At 46.4% G+C, this 21,622-nt stretch overlaps 1 protein-coding gene across 2 annotated transcripts; it reads left to right on the top strand.

Annotated features, from left to right (window-relative positions):
- The first annotated feature begins 1,951 nt into the window (after positions 1 to 1,951).
- LOC310768180 (uncharacterized protein) lies at positions 1,952 to 18,264 on the top strand. Of its 2 annotated transcripts, XM_083625922.1 has the most exons (11): positions 1,952 to 2,120; positions 2,879 to 2,912; positions 6,286 to 6,463; positions 6,719 to 6,819; positions 9,317 to 9,488; positions 9,816 to 9,922; positions 10,999 to 11,176; positions 13,467 to 13,567; positions 14,548 to 14,719; positions 16,539 to 16,645; positions 18,164 to 18,264. In XM_083625922.1, exons 1-11 carry the CDS (start codon positions 2,100 to 2,102, stop codon positions 18,166 to 18,168), a joined length of 1,176 nt encoding a protein of 391 aa, XP_083482048.1. In that variant the 5' UTR covers positions 1,952 to 2,099; the 3' UTR covers positions 18,169 to 18,264. The 2 variants fall into 2 exon arrangements, with proteins under 2 accessions (XP_083482048.1, XP_083482049.1); XM_083625923.1 differs by lacking the exon at positions 6,286 to 6,463 and having other exon boundaries at positions 1,975 to 2,120.
- Positions 18,265 to 21,622: the final 3,358 nt, after the last annotated feature.

The raw sequence follows: 21,622 nt of genomic DNA on the forward strand, positions 1-21,622 counted from the left end.
TTAATGCTCAGTAGATGATTATTTTTTTGGAATGATCAATACAGTGGAGGCTGCTCCTTAAGGGCAAATGGGGCTGTGCCCCACCAGCTTCAGTCTGCACTCAGCAGCCTCCAGCTGTCTGCCCTCTTGCTTATAATAAAAAATAGAAACCATACATGTTCTGGTTAAAACACAGTGATCGGTCTTGGAACCCTTGCCCTGTATCTCTGTATCTTTGCTTTTGAAAATGCTTTTGTAGACCTGCCAAGGAAATTAAAAAAACATTTTCATGTATGCAACAACGGCGGCAAGAGTCTTAATAGCACAAGGATGGAAGAATGAGGAAATCCCGACTAAAGAACCGTGGCAAGAGAAATTGATGGACTATGCGGAATTGGCGAAATTGACACATAAACTACGTGACAAGGACAACTGTGACTTTAAAGAAGAATGGGAACCCTTTTCAAAGTATTTAAAGAAACAACAAAATGAACTGGACTCCTTGGCATGTTTTGAATAAACACTCACAAATTCTTTATTGGCAACAAACAGATAGATAAATTGAGGATCTTTACAATTTTATAACATGCAGAGAATAACATGTGCTGAGAAACCAGGGAGAGGAGTTGAGGGAAGTCTGGGGGTGGGAGGGTGGGTTATTCTTTTTTAGGGGGAGGGGAGGGGGAAATGGAGGGGGGAAATGTGGATGATGTATTTTTGTTAAATTATTATTTTGAAATCCCTAATAAAAAATATTTTTAAAAAGAAAAGAAAATGTGTTTGTGGGTCGCTGGACCGAAATAAAGAGTATTGTTGTTGCATATTCAGTCCGGAGAGTTACCATGGCTGTCAGTGCCTCCTTGGGAGCTGTTGCTCCTTGTAGAACACATCAGGTAGGAGGAGGAGGAGGAATTCGTAGAACTTGTTAGAGGTTTTTAAGCAGAAGTTGGGTGGCCGTCTGTCTTGGATGCTTCAGCTGAGATTCCTGCAATGCACAGGATTGGAATAGATAACCCTTGGGATTCCTTCCAGCTCTACGATTCTGTCATTCTGCCTGTCATCGGCTCTGGCCATTGATGGTATAGCATAAATAATAGGTTGCTGGGGCTAATCCTGTGACCAGGAATTTAAGGTGCTGCGGATCTCCACTGGTGCTAAGCCCCCAACCCTGGCTCAGCCAACAATATGCCGATGTACGTAACTTGCTCAGCTTGCTGAGCCAAAGCCAGAGTCAATTTCCAAAAAGAAATTAGCAGAGGTGGGGGGTTTAGGTTTGATCTTAAGCCCATTCAGCTCAGTCATGCGACCTGGCAACACAGTGTAGAGCTGACTGACCGTGGAATGGACTCCCGTAAAAGGTGATGGATTCTCCTTCATTGGAAGTTTCTATACAGAGGTTAGATGGCCATCTGTCAGGGATTTTTTAAACTGTGATTCCTGCAATGCAGGAGTTGGACCAGATGAGCCTTGGAGTCCCTTCCAACTCTACAATCCTATGATTCTATGGAAATGTCAGTAGCATCAGGGCCCACAAAGACTGATTGGTTCCTCAGGCTCCTTACTAAATGGCTGTACACACCCACCTGGCTCTCCAGATCTAGGGGGTGGGGGGGACCAAACAGCACAGTCCTAATAGGAGAGATGGAAAGCAGGGGCCCATTCCATCAGCACTGCTGAAAGAACAGCTCTGTTGAGCTCCCCCTGAAATATTTCCATAGCAGCAAGTCTAATGTGCCTAGGTAGATGTGCCTGTTTCTTTCTCTATATCCGTTCTTCATTTTTGCTGCATCTTTTAGAACACAAGCCTACAGAACAGGCTGTCTCATAGGAGCCAACTTCTAGGGGCTATGAGGGATGAGCCCCTGCAAAGCTGATGGGCATTCCCATTCAAATGGTGTGTGTGCACTACATCATGTGAGCGATTGTGCAGAGTGGGGATCACCTGGCATTGGGAATCAGCTCTGTAACTGCCAGCAGTATTGGTTACCCAACTCGAAGGGAGGAATCCTAGCAATGCAGTTAGAGGCGTGGTCCTGAGGTCTAGAAAAGCTTGTGCATTTCTAGCTGAAGCACTGAAAGCTTGGGCGGACGACAGATAGGGACATTGCCAGCCAAGAAGTATGGGGAAGTTTCCGAGACTGGTGAGCATTGCTTGCTTGGTAATAGGGAGTAAAACAATCCTCTCTATCTGGTACTTTAACACAAAATCCAGAGTCTGTACCCTTTGCAACTGGTATGGGTGGGGAGGTGTAATCAAAGACTCATTACCGTTTCTGCAACAAGGTCCCTCCAAGTCTCTCTCTCCAGCCATCCAATCAGCATGAAAAGGAAACTTTTTAGCCACTGAAGTCTTCTCGTACTTGGTGCTGATGGGTGCTTGGCGATGAGTGAAAGGAGGTGAGTCAGCTGCTGAGGATTGGCTCCTCGGGTCACTCTGGAGAAGGTGCACAGGAGGAACACCAAGGAGGAATTATTTTGTATGCTCCCATACTAGGCATTTAGAAACACTAGAAACACAATTTTCACAGGAAAGATGGGCAAGCTACATATGTTACATACAACAGACTTTAAGGAAAACATGATTTAAGTCTCTTTGAAAGAAGATCTTGGAGCTTCCCAAATCACGTGCCCATGTATGTGCACAGAAGATAGTAGAACTAGCTGAAAGGCAAGACATGGAGAGCCACACTGTTCTTTGTAATGCATCTCTAATTATTATTACTGTATGATTGTCAGATTATTGTATAATCTTAGGAGGAGACATGGCTTTGACTATAATGAAGGGACCCTGCGCTTCTGAATTTGCTGCCACCCTACTGTGTGGGTATGTCAGAATGGTGGTTGGTTGATTCTACCCCTCTTCTTTATTAAATGCATCCTCTCTCTTTCATCCCCTCAGCTTCTTCTGACTGTCCTGGTTCTCCCAGCATGTGGTAAGTGAGTGAATGTTGTCTGTCTTAGAACTTCTCCTGACAACCAGCTTCTGGAGCACACATGCAGATTTTCTTCAACAAAGCTTATGATTTAGGAGAAACTGGGACCTCTTGGAATGTTGATGCTCTGAACCCTTCCATGTAGGCTTGGGCTATATATGTGTGTATAAATAAGCCATATATCATAAAGACACCATTGTCTCCACTTTGCCTCATTTCCAAAGGGAAACACAGACCGTGCGTAAGCTCACCTGGAACCCCTAGAATCTCACACTGCTGTCAAGATTGGTGTCTCGTGTAACAGCATTCTGGGAACAGTAGTATAGTAGTCATTGTTATAACTGCAGTAAAGTAAAATGGGTATGTTTAACTGTTACATGCCACCCCAGTCTATGAATGGTGATGTCAGGCGTCAGGGAATCCAATTCCCCCAAGGAAGGCTGCTATGAATAGATAGACAAGTTCTTACCAATGTTTTTTATTCAATATTCACAGAGAGAGGCTTAGAAATGCAGCCTCTTGGAGTAATGGTGTTGCTCCGAGTAATCTCCACCCCCCCCCTTCTCTCCTCAATCATCAACAGCACCACCCACCTTACAGTGGCCTCTTAGGGCCATTTGCCTCCGAGTCCTTTGCTCTCCTACTTTCAATGCCCGCTGGGTTCTGGGAGAAGGGGGGTCTGGAATACGTTTCTGAGCACAATTCCAGTGGCGTAGCGTGGGGGTGCAGGGGGGCGGCCGCACCAGGCGCAACATCTGGGGGTTAGGGTTAGGGGGCGCAAATCCACGGGTTAGGGGGCGCAAATTACTTGCCTTGCCCCGGGTGCTGACAACCCATGCTATGCCACTGCACAATTCAAAGTGTTGGTGCTGACCTTTAAAGCCCTAAATGGCCTCGGTCCAGTATACCTGCAGGAGCGTCTCCACCCCCATTGTTCTGCCCGGACACTGAGGTCCAGTGCCGAGGGCCTTCTGGTGGTTCCCCCACTGCGAGAAGCCAAGTTACAGGGAACCAGGCAGAGGGCCTTTCGGTATTGGCACCCGCCCTGTGGAACACCCTCCCATCAGATGTCAAAGAGAAGAACAACTACCACACTTTTAGGAGACATCTGAAGGCAGCCCTGTTTAGGGAAGCTTTTAGTGTTTAACAGACCACTGTATTTTAATACTTTGTTGGAAGCCGCCCAGAGTGGCTGGGGAAACCCAGTCAGATGGGCGGGGTATAAATTATTATTATTATTGTTGTTGTTGTTGTTGTTGTTGTTGTTGTTGTTGTTACTAGTGATATCGTGTCAGCCAGCTGCTCCGGCTCTGCCTCCCGCTCCTCTTCTCCCATTATTTCCCAACTTTGCCCCTCATCTTCCTCTGAGCTGTGACCTCCCACAACCCACTGCTGTCAATCTATACTGTTTTCCTCTTCTCTGAAAGGTTCAGGTTAGGGAGGCAGTCTCCACCATTCCTCCTCTGCCCAGTCCCTGACAGGTGAGAGACTCCAGGGGTTCATTCATTTACCCAGTGTTTGGTTTCCTTGGAATGAAGGTCAGCAGAGTGTGTGGTGTCTTTGGGATATATGGTTTTATTTAAACATATATAACAACCTGAGCATAGGGTAGAAGGGCTCACGGCATTAACACCCCAAGGGATCGCTTCTCCATTAGGTTTCCTGGGGAGCCTCAAGTCCAGCTTAGGTTCAACATATTTCTCTGTGCCTAGTGCTTCCAGAATCTCTTCTTTAGCTTTCACACACCGCAGCTCACAAAACCAGCCCCGCTTAGGCATATTGTTCTTCACATGGGACGAGGGCCACCCATTTCCCTCTATCGCAACAGAGCAACTTATTTGGATATGCTGAATTGCAGCACTTAGCTAGCCAGACCAGAGCCATTACCTGGACAAAGAAACTGGTTTAGCAGACTTCCTCTTACACATTCTTGGAGGGGACCCAAGATTCCATGACGGCTCCCCAAACTCATAGCAGTATAATATCCCGTAAACACCCAGATGTCAGGGACGGGCGAAATGCTGGCAAGTGTGCACTGGGAGAAAGAGTCTGACTCAGGAGAGGGGAGCAGTGATTTGTGGGGACTTGTACCCAGCCAGGAGGCAGGGGGAGCTTCAGAGCTGGAGGGTGAAGCACAGGATAGATCAGAAGAGGAGGAAGAGGCAGGTCAGGCAAATGAAGGGTCAGGTGCATCCTCGCCCTCTCCTGCACCATTGTCTCCTAGAACAAAGAGCAGATTGAAGAGGGAATAGCAGAGGCAGCTTCTACTCAGGTACAGTCTCTGGCTATGTGTGTACAGCCCATCAGGGGAAGATACATAAGCTGGTGAAGGGGGCTAGCTGCACCTATTACTGTAAGCACTCTATAGAGCAGCACAGACCAGGGAATAGATGCCTGGGTCGGCAAACTACGGTCCACGGGACGGATCTGGCCCGATTGCCCTCAGGATCTGGCCCGTGGACATTCCATAGATTGGCGATTCTGTTTGTTAATTTTTTCCCATAATTTTTTCCCCAGCGCCACCATTTTTTGGGTGCCATTCCCCCCCCCCCCCCGCACACCACGGTGCCTCCTCCCTCCCTCCTCCTGGCTTCTCCCCACCCTTCTCCCCGCCCTGCATAGTGGAGAAAGGGGGTTGGGCTGAGCTGGCTGAGTGTGACTTTGGGCAGCGCCTCTCCAGAGCCAGCCAGCCCTTTCGGGCCACTCATTCCCCTGCAGCTGCCAACAGCCTCTGCCACTCGCAAGGGCAGGCACAGGAGCCGTGGTTGGCAAAGCGTGTCACCGACAGCAGCAGCACAGGTAGGCAGGGGGAGGGGAGGGGCTGGGAGAGAGGGGGGAGAGAGAGAAGCCCCCTCCGCCAAGTGCGTGGTCCAGCCCGCCCCAAGGTCTGGGGGACAGTGAACCAGCCCCCTCCCAAAAATGTTTGGTGACCCCTGCCTTACACTAAAAACTAAAGCTGTAGAAACTACAGAAAAGTGTCTGCTTTTGCAATAAAGAGTTAATCATCTGCTGTGTGCATTCCTTTGGCTGGGGATCATCTGTGAATAAAGTCAAAAGATGCTACAGAGGAGTGTTGGCCATGCCAGAGCATCTCGGAGAGAAGGGGGTGGCGCAAAATATTAACTTGCTATGCACCTAGATCGGTGGTCTCTCATCTGGGAACTGACCAGACCTCAACCAGTTTAGCTTCACCAAAGTGGTGGCTTTGTGTGCCTTCACACCAAACCCTGGGGCCACACCTGCATTGTCAGGCACATTCAGTGAATTCAAAGACCTTTTCATTGCTACTTATTTCCACTCAAAAAACTTCCCGTTCTCCAAACGTATACCCAGAGTAAAGGGCCATGAATAGTTTCTCTCCGTCTCATCTCAGCTTCAACTTGCACGACTCGTTGGTTCGACCGGGATGACCCTTCAGGAGTGGGTGACTTTGAAACTCTTGCTGACCTGAGGAGGGAATATCCCATGGACATTTGCCCTAAACCCACTGGAATTGAAGCTCAGACTGTGGAGGGAACCCCAGCGTCCAGCACTGGACAGATCTTTCATCCGTGAGTGGTGCCAGAAATGAAGAATCATCCTTGGGAGGGGAGGGGAAATTTAACTATTTTTCTCCTTGCCATGGACCCAAGAAAAATAGATTCTTTGAAGCTGCTCTTTGTATTTCAAAGGAAGGTTCTGATGGATCCCAGGTTCTGTTGGATCCCAGTTTAGTGCAAATTATCTCTCTACAACTTCTTCTCTCTTTTATGGTCACAGTTTGGTGAGTCAGATTGCTTCTCTCATCCTCTTTCTCTCCCCACTAGGTTTAACCCTAAAGAAGGATTTGCTTGTGTAAATAAGGAGCAGAAGTATTTCTGCTTGGATTACAAAGTCCGCTTCACCTGTCCCTCAAACTTCTGCTCAGGTGAGTCAACCAGGACATCTTGTGGTGAGATGGGGGAATGCTCTTCAGCCACTTAAGCTATGTCTGTATAACACCAAACCAATTGCTCAAAAGTGAACTGTCTTTCACTTTTATAGTATATAAGAGGGGTTACTGACATGGAACTCGCAGTGTGCTCAAAAAAGGTCTCAATAAATATGCCTCCAAGAATCCACAGTGTGCAAGAGAGCTGCTTCCTCTGCCTGCTCACTTTGGCTGCATTTACACAAGAGTTTATTCCGTTTCCCTGACATTTCTGCCATTATTAATTTTCACATTGTACTTGAACTTTCACAAGGCATAAAAACCAGAAACATAGTAGAATATAGCACAAGTTTAGTGCTCACCCCCCCCCCAAAAAAGGGCTTCTTCTGGAAGCAAATAATACAGAAATGAGCAGTAAAGTGGCTTTTACATCTTATGAAACCTCAAATGCAAGGTGGAAATTAACAGTTAGGGAAACAGTCTGGAAAACAGAACAAATGTCCATGTAATAGCAGCCTAAGTCCTACTCAAAACAGACCCCTTTGAAATGAATGGGCCTGAGTTAGTCATCATGACTATTACCTTTAGTGGGTCTACTCTGAGTAGGACTGACATTGGCTACAACGCTCAAAACGGGACACCCACCATCCCACTTCTTCTGAGCTGAAGAGAGCTGCAAAGTGCTTCTCTTGGGGAGCAATCCATTTCACATCTGGAAGCTGTCCCGGGGCTGTCAGTTGACTCTTGCTTTGACACTGGAGACAAGATAGCATCCCCCGGTTTGTGGTGAGGGAGAATGGCAGCATCCTTGATCAGCAGGTGCAAGATAGGCAGGGCAGGACTTAACACCTCTATTTTTCAGCAGAGGGCAATGGTTGGATTTTGCTGCTGTTGCTTCTGCCTGGAGCAAGAGTGGCCTCGCTCCACCCAAAGGAGCCCCAGTCCTCTGTGTTTGTATGTGGAGTCACATTTTCCTCCTGATAAAATATTGCAACCTGAGTGTATGGGGGCAGGGGTGGGGAATATACCAGCCCTGCTATTTTAGGGAACTATTGCCTGTGGTTGTGGAAGAACAAGCGTGCCAGTGTTGCACAATCACACATTTGCTCCCGCAGTTCCTTTTTCCTTTTCCTCGTGCCCTTGTAATGTAGCAAGAAAGGAGCAAACGTGATAGTCTGTGTGTAACAGGCCTCACAATGCCTCTGCGGTAACAGAGGACAACCCCCGTTTATTCCCCTGCTGAATCCCCCAGTCAAGCAGGACTGGAACCAATAGGGAACATAAGCAGCTGACTGGTACTGAGTCAGACCCTTGGTCCATCTAACTCAATATTGTTTGCACCAGCTGCCAGCAGCTCTCCAGGGTTTCAGACAGACCTGGAGATGCTGAGAATTGAACCAGTGACCTTTCGCATGCAGGGCAGGTGCCCTGCCACTCAGCTACGCTTGCACAGCTCCTGTAAGGCTGATATCAGAAGATGGCATTGTTGGGCCCTTGCTGAAGCCCACCACACTGCAAGGGCCTCCGTCTCCCTGCTGATTCCCCTCTGTGCTGCCACTGCCCGTCCACCTGCCCTGCTTGAGCAAGGAGTGATAAGGATGGAGCTAGCAGCACAGGTTGGACCCTGGCTAGGATGAACAAAAGCCACGGGGACTTGGAAGGGCCCTTCACAGGCTCAACGGGTAAGTGAATGACCTGGGACACTGTTGAGCAAGTGTTGTTGTTGTTGTTTAGTCATTTAGTCATGTCCAACTCTTGAAATTATATGTTAATTTAATTTATTACTTAGCTATTGTTGTTGTTGTTGTTTAGTCGTTTAGTAGTGTCCGACTCTTCATGACCCCATGGACCAGAGCACGCCAGGCACTCCTGTTTTCCACGGCCTCTCACAGTTTGGTCAAACTCATGTTCGTAGCTTCAAGAACACTGTCCAACCATCTCGTCCTCTGTCTTCCCCTTCTCCTTGTGCCCTCAATCTTTCCCAACATCAGGGTCTTTTCCAGGGAGTCTTCTCTTCTCATGAGGTGGCCAAAGTATTGGAGCCTCAGCTTCAGGATCTGTCCTTCCAGTGAGCACTCAGGGCTGATTTCCTTAAGAATGGATAGGTTTGATCTTCTTGCAGTCCATGGGACTCTCAAGAGTCTCCTCCAGCACCATAATTCAAAAGCTGAGCAAGTGGGTCCATTCAAAGAGCAGTGTGGCACTGAGAATGGTGTTTCTGCTTGCCTTTGGAAGAGCTGGGCATGGGCAAAGGGCTGCAGCATCTGCACTGCTTGCAAAAGGCCCCAGGTTCAGGCCCTCGCATTTCCAGGTACGGTTGGGAAAGACTTGGAGAGCAGCTGCCAGTCAGTGCACGCACTACTGGACTTCATGGAGTGATGGTCTGACTCAGTATCAGGCAGCTTCCTGTGTTCCCATGTTCCATCTTTCTTGTCCTCCCATACCTGCAACCAACACTCATTTAAGTCTTGCCTTGCCTTTTCCCCTTCTTTAGGATGCACAACTCGCTGGTTTGATCGGGATAATCCGTCTGGAAAGGGAGACTATGAACTCCTTTCCAATCTGCGGAGCGAATATCCTGGTGGGATTTGTGACGAGCCCCTTGCCATCAACGTACAGACTGTGGACGGGAGACCTGCAGTGAAGACAGGGCAAAAGTTCTCAGTGTGAGAAGACACTTTTGTTGATGGCTGTGATTTTTTTTAAAGATGCCAGATCAGACCATGCACTTGTGCTCTTGCTCAGAGATGTATTTTTCTAAAATCCTTGGAATACATAATTTCTTCTCTTTCTAAAGGTGGGCATGGATTCCAGAGCTGAGCAGGGATCATATAGCCCCCGGAGCCTTGATTAAATTCTAACACTTATCGGTTCCAGGACTTGAGAAGTGTCTAGCACCCACAAGCTTATAACAATACTCAACTAAGATGGACACAATTATATCTGTAACTGTCATTCCATACAGCACAACTTTTTATCCCTCTCTTATGCAGGTATGACACTACTAGAGGCTTTGCCTGTGTCAACACTGAGCAAGTACCTGGTCAGTCCTGCCTAGATTACGTGGTCCAATTCACTTGCCCAGAATCCTTCTGTTCCGGTGAGTGCTGCTATCATAGTTGTCAACTTTTCCCCTTTTCTTGCGAGGAATCCTATGCGGAATAAGGGAATTTCCCTTAAAAAAAGGAAAACGTTGACAGCTATGGCTGCTATGTATTGATGGGATGTTCTCAGTGAGGATGGGGGTTCTTACCTAGAGGTGGAGGAGCTATTTTGTGGTTCGCCTCAGGTGCCAATCTATCATAAAGACACCATAGTCTCACAAAGCCAGCCCCACTAAGGCCCATTCTTCTCCCCACGGGAAAAGGCCCACCCATTTCCTTCTATGGCAACAGAACAACTTCTTTGGATATGCTAAATCATGGTACAGTGGTACCTCTGATTATGAACTTAATTTGTTCCAGAGGTCCGTTCTTAACCTAAAACTGTTCTTAACCTGAGGTACCACTTTAGCTATTGGGGCCTCCCACTGCTGCTGCACTGCCAGCATGTGATTTCCATTCTCATCCTGAGGTAAAGTTCTTAACCTGAGGTACTACTTCCGGGTTAGCAGAGTCTGTAACCTGAAGTGTTTGTAACCTGAGGTGTTTGTAACCCGAGGTACCACTGTACTTAACTAGCCAGCCAGAGCCATTTCCTTGACAAAGGAACTGGCATGGCAGGCTTCCTCTTATACAGTCTTCCCTGGCAGGTTTGGAAGGGACCCAGGGTTTCATCCAGTCTAACCCCCTGCTCACCAAACACAAAACGGTATAATGCGCAATAAACACCCAGCTCATAGCTGTACATCTTGAATGAATTGGAAAGATGGTAGAATGGAGTGCAGGCCATTCCAGAGCATCTCAGAAAGAAGGGGGTGGTGACACAATATCAGCTTGCAATGCACCTACATAAATGGTTTCTCATCCAAGAACTAAACAGACCTGGTCCTGTTTGGCGTCACCATTTTGTGCCTTCACACCAAACCCTGGGACCACACTTGCATCATCAGACACATTATGTGATTTCAAATACCTTTTTATTATTGTTCCTTATTTCCACTCAAAAAACTCCCTTTTCTTCAAAAGTGTATCCGGAGTAAAGTGTCATGAATAGTTTCTCTCCGTCTCACCTCAGCTTCAACTTGCACGACTCGTTGGTTCGACCGGGACAACCCTTCAGGAGTGGGTGACTTTGAAACTCTAGCTGACCTGAGGAGGGAATATCCCACGGACATTTGCCCTGAACCCATTGGAATTGAAGCTCAGACTGTGGAGGGAACCCCAGCATCCAGCACTGGGCAGATCTTTCATCCGTGAGTGGTGCCAGGACAGCATTAGGGAATTAATTGTTACTGACCAGCATTCCAATGTTTCTGTTATGTTTCAGTTGGCCCAACTAGGAATGTGGGAGGAATCTGTTGGAAGCAGATTATCCAGTGGATTTTCTTCCATCTGCCCACAGACTCTTGCTTTGAATGCTGTGTGCTAGGGGTCACCAAGCTTTTTGGACCTGATGGCACATTTGAGAGAGTGTTGAGGATACCATGGGTGGGTGGCATAACACAACATAACTGTCATGGGGAGCATGCCATAGAGAGATACAGTCATTGTGGATTTGTCACCCTCGCTCATGGGCAACGTCACACTTACCATGAAAAGTCATCTATGTCTTGCTGGCCCTGATTTCCAAAATCAGGACCCTTTGCCAAAATGGGAAGAACCATCTGGACTTGCACCCACCTCCTATACCAGTGGTTCTCAACCTGTGGGTCCCCAGATGTTGTTGGACTACAACTCCCATCATCCCTGAGCTCTGGCCTTGCTAGCTAGGGGTGATGGGAGTTGTAGTTCAACAACATCTGGGGACCCACAGGTTGAGAAAGGCTGCCCTATACTTTCATCTTAAAGTTTTACCTTGCTCCCTTCCCAACCCCAGTGTGGTTTATCTGAGGTGTTGGAAATCTGTAAGGATTAAACTGCGGTTCTCGGGATACTTTGGAGGTAGGTGTGCAGCCATAGATTAGCTTGAGCATTATGTTTCAACACAAGAACACTTTCTGAATAGAACACACATTTATGAAATAACGTGTTGCAATCAGAAAGGACTTGTTTTTGCACAGCCGGTTCTTCCTGCCTCAGTGCAGGACCTGACATTTGTCCCTATTGAAATTTAATTTGTTAGCTTGGGCCCAGTTCTCCAATCTGTTAAGGTCATCTTGAATCCCACTTCTGTCTTCTGTGGCACTAGCTACCCCTCCCAGTTTGGTATCATCTGAAGATAGGATGAGCATCCTCTCAATTCCTTCATCCAAGTCATTCATAATGCCATTGAACAACAATGGGGCCAGGACAGAACCCTGTGGCACCCCACTTGTCACTTTTTTCCAGGATGATGAAGAACCATTGGAGAGCACTCTTTGGGTTCGGTCAGTCAACCAGCTACAAATCCACTTCACAGTTACCTCTCCAGCCCACATCTTGCCACAGCTTCTCTGCAAGAATATCATGGGGGACTTTGTGAAAAGCTTTAATGAAATCAAGAGTAGATATGGTTAGAATTGCAACCATATATGGCTTTGTGCAGGCATGTCCAAAGTCCATTTTGGGGGCCTAATCCAGCCCACTGGTCGGTCTAATCCAGCCTCTGTGGCAGTTTATTTCCTGGAGTAAAATCCTAAAGCTCAACAACTTCAATCCTAAAAAAAGGTTAACAACTTCGGTCGGCCCTCAAAGCCCTTCACTTCATCAAATCTGGCCCCCTTTGAAAAAGGTTTGGACACCACTGGCTTTGTGATAAGTCACTTGATTGACTTTGTCATCAAGGTGCCAAAGGACGCCTTACTGTACAAGTTTAACAGAGCTACCCTCCCAAAATTCATTAACTTTGAAAACAAGCATGTAAAGAAAGCAACCGATTTGTAAATATTTGTTGATGGCTAAGTATACATACATTTTCACATCAGCAGACTACAAAACAGAAGGCACTTTATCAAAGTAAAGCAAGTGCAGTGGAATGGAAAACACCAGGAGAATGTATGACTGAATATCAGAATGGGTTAAGACACCCAGCAGATCCCTAGCCGTTAGTCATACAGATATCGATGACTCCTACCCAAATTAGCACGTGCAATATTCCATTGCATGTGTGATTCAGTGAAAGCGTTGCTGCAAAACGTAGTTGTGAAGCAATAACAACGGGTGTGATTTCAAATTGCTCTGATTGTTTTACATGAAAGAATACATACATGTGGCAATCAGTTCTATTGTTGCATCTCTTCTTCCCTAGTAACACAGGGAGAGTAAAGAAGTGCCGTCTGAATGAATGAAAGAACTCCTGGCTTGATCCCGTCAAGGCCGAAGAAGACATGGATGTTATTAGGGAGGCAAGATCAGCCTTGGGAGGGGAGGGGAAGTTTAACTATTTTTCTCCTTGCCACGGACCCAAGAAAAATAGATTGTTCAAAGCTGCTCTTTGTATTTCAAAGGAAGGTTCTGTTGGATCCCAGTTTAGTGCAGATTATCTCTCTACAACTTCTTCTCTCTTTCATGGTCACAGTTTGGTGAGTCAGATTGCTTCTCTCATTCTCTTTCTCTCCCCACTAGGTTTAACCCTAAAGAAGGATTTGCTTGTGTGAATAAGGAGCAGAAGTATTTCTGCTTGGATTACAAAGTCCGCTTCACCTGTCCCTCGAACTTCTGCTCAGGTGAGTCAACCAGGACATCTTGTGGTGAGATGGGGGAATGATCTCCAACCACACCATAATAAGCCATGCCTGTATAACACCAAAACAATAGCTCATAAATTAAAAGCAGGAGTCTTTAGTTTATATATGAGGTGTTGCTGACATGGAACCCACAGTGTGCTGCTCCTTTGTTAAACATATCCCCTTAAACATACCCACATCTCATAGGATGGCAGTGGTTGTATTAAAAAAAGAAGAAGGCTGTGTTCACACAATAATTTATTCCATTTTCCATAGTTGTTTATTTGCACATCGTATCAGAAGGTTGGCGGTTCGAATCCCTTGGACGGGGTGAGCTCCCGTTGCTCGGTCCCAGCTCCTGCCAACCTAGCAGTTTGAAAGCACGTCAAAGAGCAAGTAGATAAATAGGTACCGCTCCAGCGGGAAGGTAAACGGCGTTTCTGTGCGCTGCTCTGGTTCGCCAGAAGCGGCTTAGTCATGCTGGCCACATGACCTGGAAGCTGTACGCCAGCTCCCTTGGCCAATAAAGCGAGATGAGCACCGCAACCCCAGAGTCGGCCACGACTGGACCTAATGGTCAGGGATCCCTTTACCTTTACCTATCTGAGCATTCACATGACATAATTTAGTGCCCAAATGTCTTGGGCCATCCACCTGCTCCACATTTTACTAAGGGCAAAGGAGCAGGTTTCCTCTTCCCTGCAACCCAATTCTGCACTAGTGGCAAGATAGTATCCTGCACTGCAGGAGGGTAGTGGTAGCAGCAGGCTAGATTAGGGGATGGAGGACAGGCACTGTGGGTGCTACATCTATCCTTTAACAGATAACAATGCCTGGGGGGGTTCACTATTGGGCTTCATGGATTGATGGTCTGACTCAGTATCAGGCAGCTTCCTGTGTTCCTATGTTCCAATTTTCTTGTCTTCCCATACCTGCAACCAACACTCATTTGTGTTTTGCCTTGCCTTTTCACACTTTAGGATGCATGACCCAGTGGTTTGATCGGGATGATCCATCGGGAAGGGGAGACTATGAACTCCTTTCCAATTTGCGGAGCGAATACCCTGGAAAGATTTGTGCTGAGCCCCTTGCAATCAACGTACAGACTCTGGATGGGATTCCTGCCCTGAAGACAGGGCAAAAGTTCTCAGTGTGAGAAGACACTTTTGTGATGGTTGTGAACTTTTTTACAGGTGCCAGATAGGGTTTCATGTATTGCACTCTAGCTTAGAAATGGGGAACCTCTATCTAGACCAGTGGCGTAGCGTGGGGGGTGCAGGGGGGGCCGGCCGCACCGGGTGCAACATCTGGGGGTTAGGGTTAGGGGGCGCAAATCCACGGGTTAGGGGGCGCAAATCCACGGGTTAGGGGGTGCAAATTACTTGCCTTGCCCCGGGTGGTGACAACCCACGCTACGCCACTGATCTAGACCAGGCATCCCTAAGGTCGGCCCTCCAGATGTTTTGGGACTACAACTCCCATCATCCCTAGCTAGCAGGACCAGTGGTCAGGGATGATGGGAGTTGTAGTCCCAAAACATCTGGAGGGCTGAGTTTGGGGGTGCCTGATCTAGACTGTCAAATGTGACTCTCCAGGCCTCTCAATCTGGCCCTTGGAACTCTCTCCAGCCACAACCCTCACCATCCCTGCTTCACACCCTCTTTGAGTGCTTTTGTCCAGTTTTCCTGGCTCCCTGAGCTGCAGTGCTGCCTCTTATTTAACTGGGTGGAAAGAGATGTCCCTTGTAACAAGTGTCCGTTCGGCATTGCATTTACACTCACCTTCTCCTTTTTCTTTTGATGGTTTGTAACTGTTTCCTACCACTTTTTACATTGTGTTTTGCATATCATGTTGTGGCATATGTGGAAGGTGATTAGTGAATAGCAACAGCAACAATTAAAGAAATGTGTTTGTGTGGAGGAGACTCTGGCTTCTGCACCGTTGGCAAGAGTCTTGTCTATTGTGCTACTCATTTTGCTTCTCGCTCCGCCAGCCACTGGCTTGTGGCTCACACCCTCCTTGCATATTTCTGCTGGCTGGGATTATCATTGCACTCTAATAATGCCTCTTGCTTGTCTGGGTGGAGATGCAGCGGGTAAAAAAACAAAGGGAAAATTGACTTCAGTTGCTTTGTTCAGTTGTTCTTCTGGCCCCCACCTGCCAATAGCAAATGACTCCTGGAATTTTGCTCATAAGGGAATGTGTTTGTTTTTATCTGCTTTACTGATTAAATTGTGGTGTGTGTGTGTGTGTGTGTGTGTGTGTGTTTTAAATGTTGCAATGTGTGGTTTCTTCGCTTTCCAAAGTGCAGAGATGAGTGTGGCTCCTATTACACAGCCAAAATGTAACTAATTTAAACATGGGTGGCTCAGTTGGTTAGACTGTGGTGTTCATAATGCCAAGGTTGCAGGTTCGACCCCCGTATGGGACAGCTGCATATTCCTGCCTTGCAGAGTGTTGGACTAGATGATCCTCAGGGTCCCTTCTGACTCTACAGTTCTATGATTACTAAATTAAACTGGGGCCAGGGCCTTTTCAGTGCTGGCCCCGACTTGGTGGAATGCTCTGTCACAAGAGACTAGGGCCCTGCGGGATTTGACATCTTTCCGCAGGGCCTGCAAGACGGAGCTGTTCCACCTGGCCTTTGGTTTGGACTCAGTCTGAGCCTTATGTTTCCCTTCCCTTATGGTTTTGATTTATGGGCTACTATTAAAATGAGGCTGCATTTTAAATTCTATTTTAACCCATATTTTAACCCGTATTTTAATTAACTGTCCCCCCCTTCCTATTACATTTTATTGTAATTTTATCAGTGTTAGCTGCCCTGAGCCCAGTTCTGGCCAGGGAGGGCAGGGTATAAATTATTATTATTATTATTATTATTATTATTATTATTAAATTAAGATGTGTAAAACAACACCTGTAACATGCAATTTCATACAGAGTGCTCCCCCCACCTGCTGTTATTCAGGTATGACCCCACTCAAGGCTTTTCCTGTGTCAATGATGAGCAAGAACCTGGTCGGTCCTGCCATGATTACAGGGTCCAGTTCACATGCCCAGGATCCTTCTGTTCTGGTGAGTTCCACTATGAGTTGATAGGATATTCTCTACTGGGAGGGAGTGGGCAGTGGGGATGGCAAACCTCCTTAATGATTGTTTTGCCAAATAATAATAATTTATTATTTATATGCCGCCCACCTGGCTGGGTTTCCCCAGCCACTCTGGGCGGCTTCCAACAAAGTATTAAAATACAGTGGTCTGTTAAACATTAAAAGCTTCCCTAAACAGGGCTGCCTTCAGATGTCTTCTAAAAGTGTGGTAGTTGTTCTTCTCTTTGACATCTGGTGGGAGGGTGTTCCACAGGACAGGTGCCACTACCAAGAAGGCCCTGTGCCTGGCTCCCTGTAACTTGGCTTCTCACAGTGAGGGAACCAACAGAAGGCCATCAGTGCTGGACCTCAGTGCCCGGGCAGAACGATGGGTGTGGAGACGCTCCTTCAGGTATACTGGACCGAGGCCATTTAGGGCTTTAAAGGTCAGCACCAACACTTTGAATTGTGCTTGGAAACGTACTGGAAGCCACTGTAGATCTTTCAAGACCGGTGTTATGTGGTCTCGGCGGCCACTCCCAGTCACCAGTAGGAGATGGTTCTTTTAAAATTAGATTCAGAAGCAATACAGACGCAAGTGGGTGAGAAGGTTACAGATTTTATCCCAAACAGCAAGCAAAATGTACATTACCAGGTAGCACTTCGATCTGCTACTGAGAAGCCCTGAAGAAGTGGCAAAGTGACCTCCAGGTAGCTTTCGATGCACAGCACTGTGGCCAACAGCTTGTGGTGAACTTCTGACTGGCATGCCTCAAAACTAGATATTTTATAGATACTGTGTCCTGTTAAGGCTAATACAGGCTCAACTACCAGCTCAAAGACAAAAAGGCAGGCCATACATCAAAGGCTTTTACTGACCAGTGCCAACAGTCCACACATCAAAGACCTTTTTACAAAGGATAGCGAATGTAATAAAACATAACCAGAGACAGGAAGAGATAACCAGAGACAGGAAGAGTTGGCCATGTCAGATCACTTATCTCCTCGAAATTACAATAATCTTCCGCATTATCTGTACAATGATATATCTGTAAGTAAGTGATTAGTTTCAGCTTCCTGTGCGGGTGGGCTTTCTTTTGTGGTAAATATTTGATTTTTCTGAACATACAAATAACAAACATCAACATAAAATAGAACCACAAGACATCTGCTGTAGTAGTGTTCATTGTGAACGTATTGGAATAGTTTATACATTATAGTGGGGGGTTTAATCCTGCTATTTTTACCATCGTGAATAAATAAATTAATAAAATTCTGCCAATTTTTGAGCGTTTTAGTTGCCATAGGAATAGGCAACAGCCAGAAAAGGTAAGTTAAAATGTGCAAAGCTTTTAAATTATTATTTTTCATAAATGGTCTGTAATTACATTTTTCTACCACACCCAAATATTTCATGGCTTGGCCATGGCTTGGTATACCTGTGTTGTCTATTTTGTTTATTTTTGTGATCTAAATTAAAGCACAGCATTTCTGATTTCTTTAGGCTAATCTGAAGGCCAGACCTTCTGCATCATTCTTGCCATGAGAGGCATCACCTGCTTTTCTTAATTGTTAATTCAATAAAATCAGTGTGTCGCCAGCAAACATTCCTATGCAGCATTGTGTGTGATTAATTTGGACTCCTGTTGTTTTAGGGTCGTTTCTAATTACTTCAGCCAATGGTTGCAAACAAAAAGTACACACACACACACCCGCCCCGGGAATGAAAAAAATATGTGATCCTCAGGCTAGAAAAAAATTCCCTCCTCTAGTCTGGGCTACTCCACCCTCAATTCTCTCTGCCCTACAACATTTTACAGCCTCTTTAACTTCAGTGCTTCTTGTTCCTTTCCTCAACTCTCCCTCACAATACATTATAAACAGGCCATTCAGCGAATGCCAGCAAGTTCCACCTGAATCTCCTTCTCCTTCTTCTTTGTTAAAAGATCTCCAAAAGGTGTGTTACAGGCATTCTAATTCATGTTGCACAAGGTTGCATTTAACTTTCCAAAATGCAGAACTGGAGAAAGTAAATTTGCACTTCCCAACTGAGTCTTCGCTGAGTCAACTATTTCCTTCTGTGATGGGGAAGTGATCTGCAAAGCTTCACATTCTTGGGAGTCATGTGCAATTGTTACTGCTGTCTCATATTCTAGGTGTCTCCCTGACTATTTACCGGGGAAAACTGGGGAAGGGTCCCAGTTCAGTGGGCCAAGCAGATGCTTCAGGTACAAAAGCTACAGTTCCAGGCACCTATCTGAAATGCTGGGCAGCTGCTGCCACCAGTATGGACCACAGATTAGGAACCCCTTTCAACCACCTGAGGACAAAGGCCATTGATGGGCAGGGACAGAGGTAAAACTGGGTGGAGTAGTGGGTATGATTCTTACATTTTACAGTAGCTACAGTCCAGCCTCACAAAAACCAAGAAGTTTATATGCACACACACGTCTCCATCCACCACCTAGGCAAGCATGGGGCATTATCACAGTTCAAAGACACATTTCACCCAAGCAAAACCACTTGAGGAGGGGAGGGGGCATGAGGGGCGTGCCCACTGGGAGGGGGGCTTTCCTAGGCAAAGGCCCATGGGATGAAGAGAAAAGCCTGGACAGCCACATTTGAGTCCATGCACCTGAGAAACTAATGTGCTCTGCCACAAGAAAGAGTTTCAAAGCTTTACGGCAAACAGTCTTTAAAACAGTTACAATTAAATCTTACAAGATACAAAGGAACACATTGTTGTTAAACAAGCAAGCAATGTGGTCCAGTCTCTTTTTTTAGGTCCTAATACTGTATCTACAGCAGTGGCCAGAGGAGAAATGACTGCACAGACAGAAGAAACACAATCGTGCAACTGTAGTGGCAAAACCAGACACCTGTATCTGCTCCAGCTGCAATAAAACTAGTCTCTCCCATATAGGTCTGTACAGCCACAGCAGGCGCTGTAACTCTCCTGAAGTTTGAGATTAGCCCCAAAGGGGCATTCTTCCATTGTCTCCCGAGACAGACAGATGTCAACAACAGTTCAATTAAAATTTCTTCTCTCTACTCCCAGAGAGAGATCCTAAGTAACTTGCTTGTATCATCATTGTGGAGCTTAGCTTCTATTGCTGCTACTGCTGGCTCCACCAGTGACTAAAGACACTGGGCTTATCGCGTTTCATCTCCTGCTGTTAAAGATCTCTTGGTTTTCCAAAAATGAGTCATCACTTAGCCTAATGACTGAAAGGGAAACATCCAGCCTTTTCTGCTGCATTTGCCAGAGTGAAACCTCCCATGCCGAATGCAAACCTTCCATTGCAAATACAAACCTTACAGCATAGCATTTCAAATACAATGCACTCAAACATAACATTTAATGTGATATCTTTAACACCTCAGTGCTTTTGCATGGAGCAGGTGCTTTTGCATGGAGAAAGTCCCAGAAGCAAGGTGGACCAATGGCCTGATTCTGTACAATGAAGCCCTCCAGGACCCCGTGCCAGATACACCCTTCTCTGGCCCTGCTCCACACTCTCCTTGATGGTTTTTTTACCTGGCTTGAATGTGTCACTGAACTGTGATAACGCTTCTTGCTTGCCTGGATGAAGGACGGACAGACTGTGAGCATGTTGCTCTGACTTTTGATGACTTTTGTAAGAGTCACATCCGTCGTGTTGCCCAATTTTGTCTCTGGCTCCACCCACCAACATGGGCACATGACCCCCTGGAAGATTGCCCAGGAAGGAATGCAGCCCTCAGGTTGGGGGGAAAGCCCAGCCTTGTTCCAGTGTCCCCCCACCCACCCACCCACAAATTTTGTTAGCTCGTAATGAATGAACTGAGTCTCCTTGTGTCTCTACATGTGCAGTTTCCATCATGTCAGAGGATTTGCTTTTGCACCAATGAGCAACAGGAGGGTGCCAACAAATCCTGCCAAGACTACAAGGTTCAGTTCACCTGTCCAAAGACCTTTTGCTGATGTGCGATACATTGATGGGAACGGAGGGACACTTTGTATGCAGGGAAAGTCTCCTGCCTGTAACCATTAGGTACCACTGCTTGCCAGTGTACACAACACTGAGCTACATGGAGCAATAATATGACTCTTATCAGATATTAGGTACCTTCAGGCCCCAGGCCTTTGCTCAGCGTTCAAACCAAAACAAGGGTGAGAAATAGGAGCATACATAACTGACTTATACTGAGTCAGACCATTGGTCTATCTTGCTCCGTATTGTCTACACTGACTGGCAGTGGCTCTCCAGGGTTTCAAGTGGCGGGTATTCCCAGTCCTGCCAGGAGATGCTAGGAATTGGACCTTGGATCTTCTGAATGCAACACAGATGAGTTGTGGCCTTGCTTAATTACACTGGATTGTGGCCAACTACATTCTACTCAGACTGAACCCATTGAAATTAATGGTCCTACGGTAGTCATGGCTGTTAATTAAACGGGTCTACTCTGAGCAGGGTTAGTTTTCAAGCCATTATTTTCAATGCCACACTTTTCTTTTATTTTTAAAAATTCTTTATTTTCTTAATAATAATTCTTAAGAAAATGCAGTTCAGCTGATGACCGCTCCTGAAAAATGTTGCGCAGGAGGAGAAATGCTGAGTGCTCTCATAAGAGAGACTTCTCTCACCACCTGAAGTTCCCCTTGATTACTGATATAAAATGTCAACAAAGCATAATGATAACAAAACAGACATGCATGAAGTGTAAAATATTGACTAGGCAAATCAAGCGAACAAATAGAAAATAAAATAAACAGTGGGGGATATGAGTAACTGCAGCTCATCTATAAACTCATAAACAGAGGGAGGTTAAGAAGATAGAGGGGTACCTCAGGTTACAGACGCTTCAGGTTACAGACTCCACTAACCCAGAAATAGTACCTCGGGTTAAGAACTTTGCTTCAGGATGAGAACAGAAATCATGCTCCAGCGGCGTGGCAACAGCAGGAGGCCCCATTAGCTAA

Source organism: Podarcis filfolensis, assembly GCF_964270895.1.
Source record: "Podarcis filfolensis genome assembly, chromosome: 8".
In the NCBI taxonomy this organism is placed as follows: Eukaryota; Metazoa; Chordata; class Lepidosauria; order Squamata; family Lacertidae; genus Podarcis; species Podarcis filfolensis.

What these genes read in the sequence shown, in the direction of transcription:
- LOC310768180 (XM_083625922.1), top strand. Translation starts at nt 2,100, where the DNA reads ATGGGGAAGTTTCCGAGACTG. An exon ending in TGGGGAAGTTTCCGAGACTG is followed by an intron (nt 2,121 to 2,878) that starts GTGAGCATTGCT and finishes TCATCCCCTCAG; the next exon opens with CTTCTTCTGACTGTCCTGGT. An exon ending in CCTGGTTCTCCCAGCATGTG is followed by an intron (nt 2,913 to 6,285) that starts GTAAGTGAGTGA and finishes GTCTCATCTCAG; the next exon opens with CTTCAACTTGCACGACTCGT.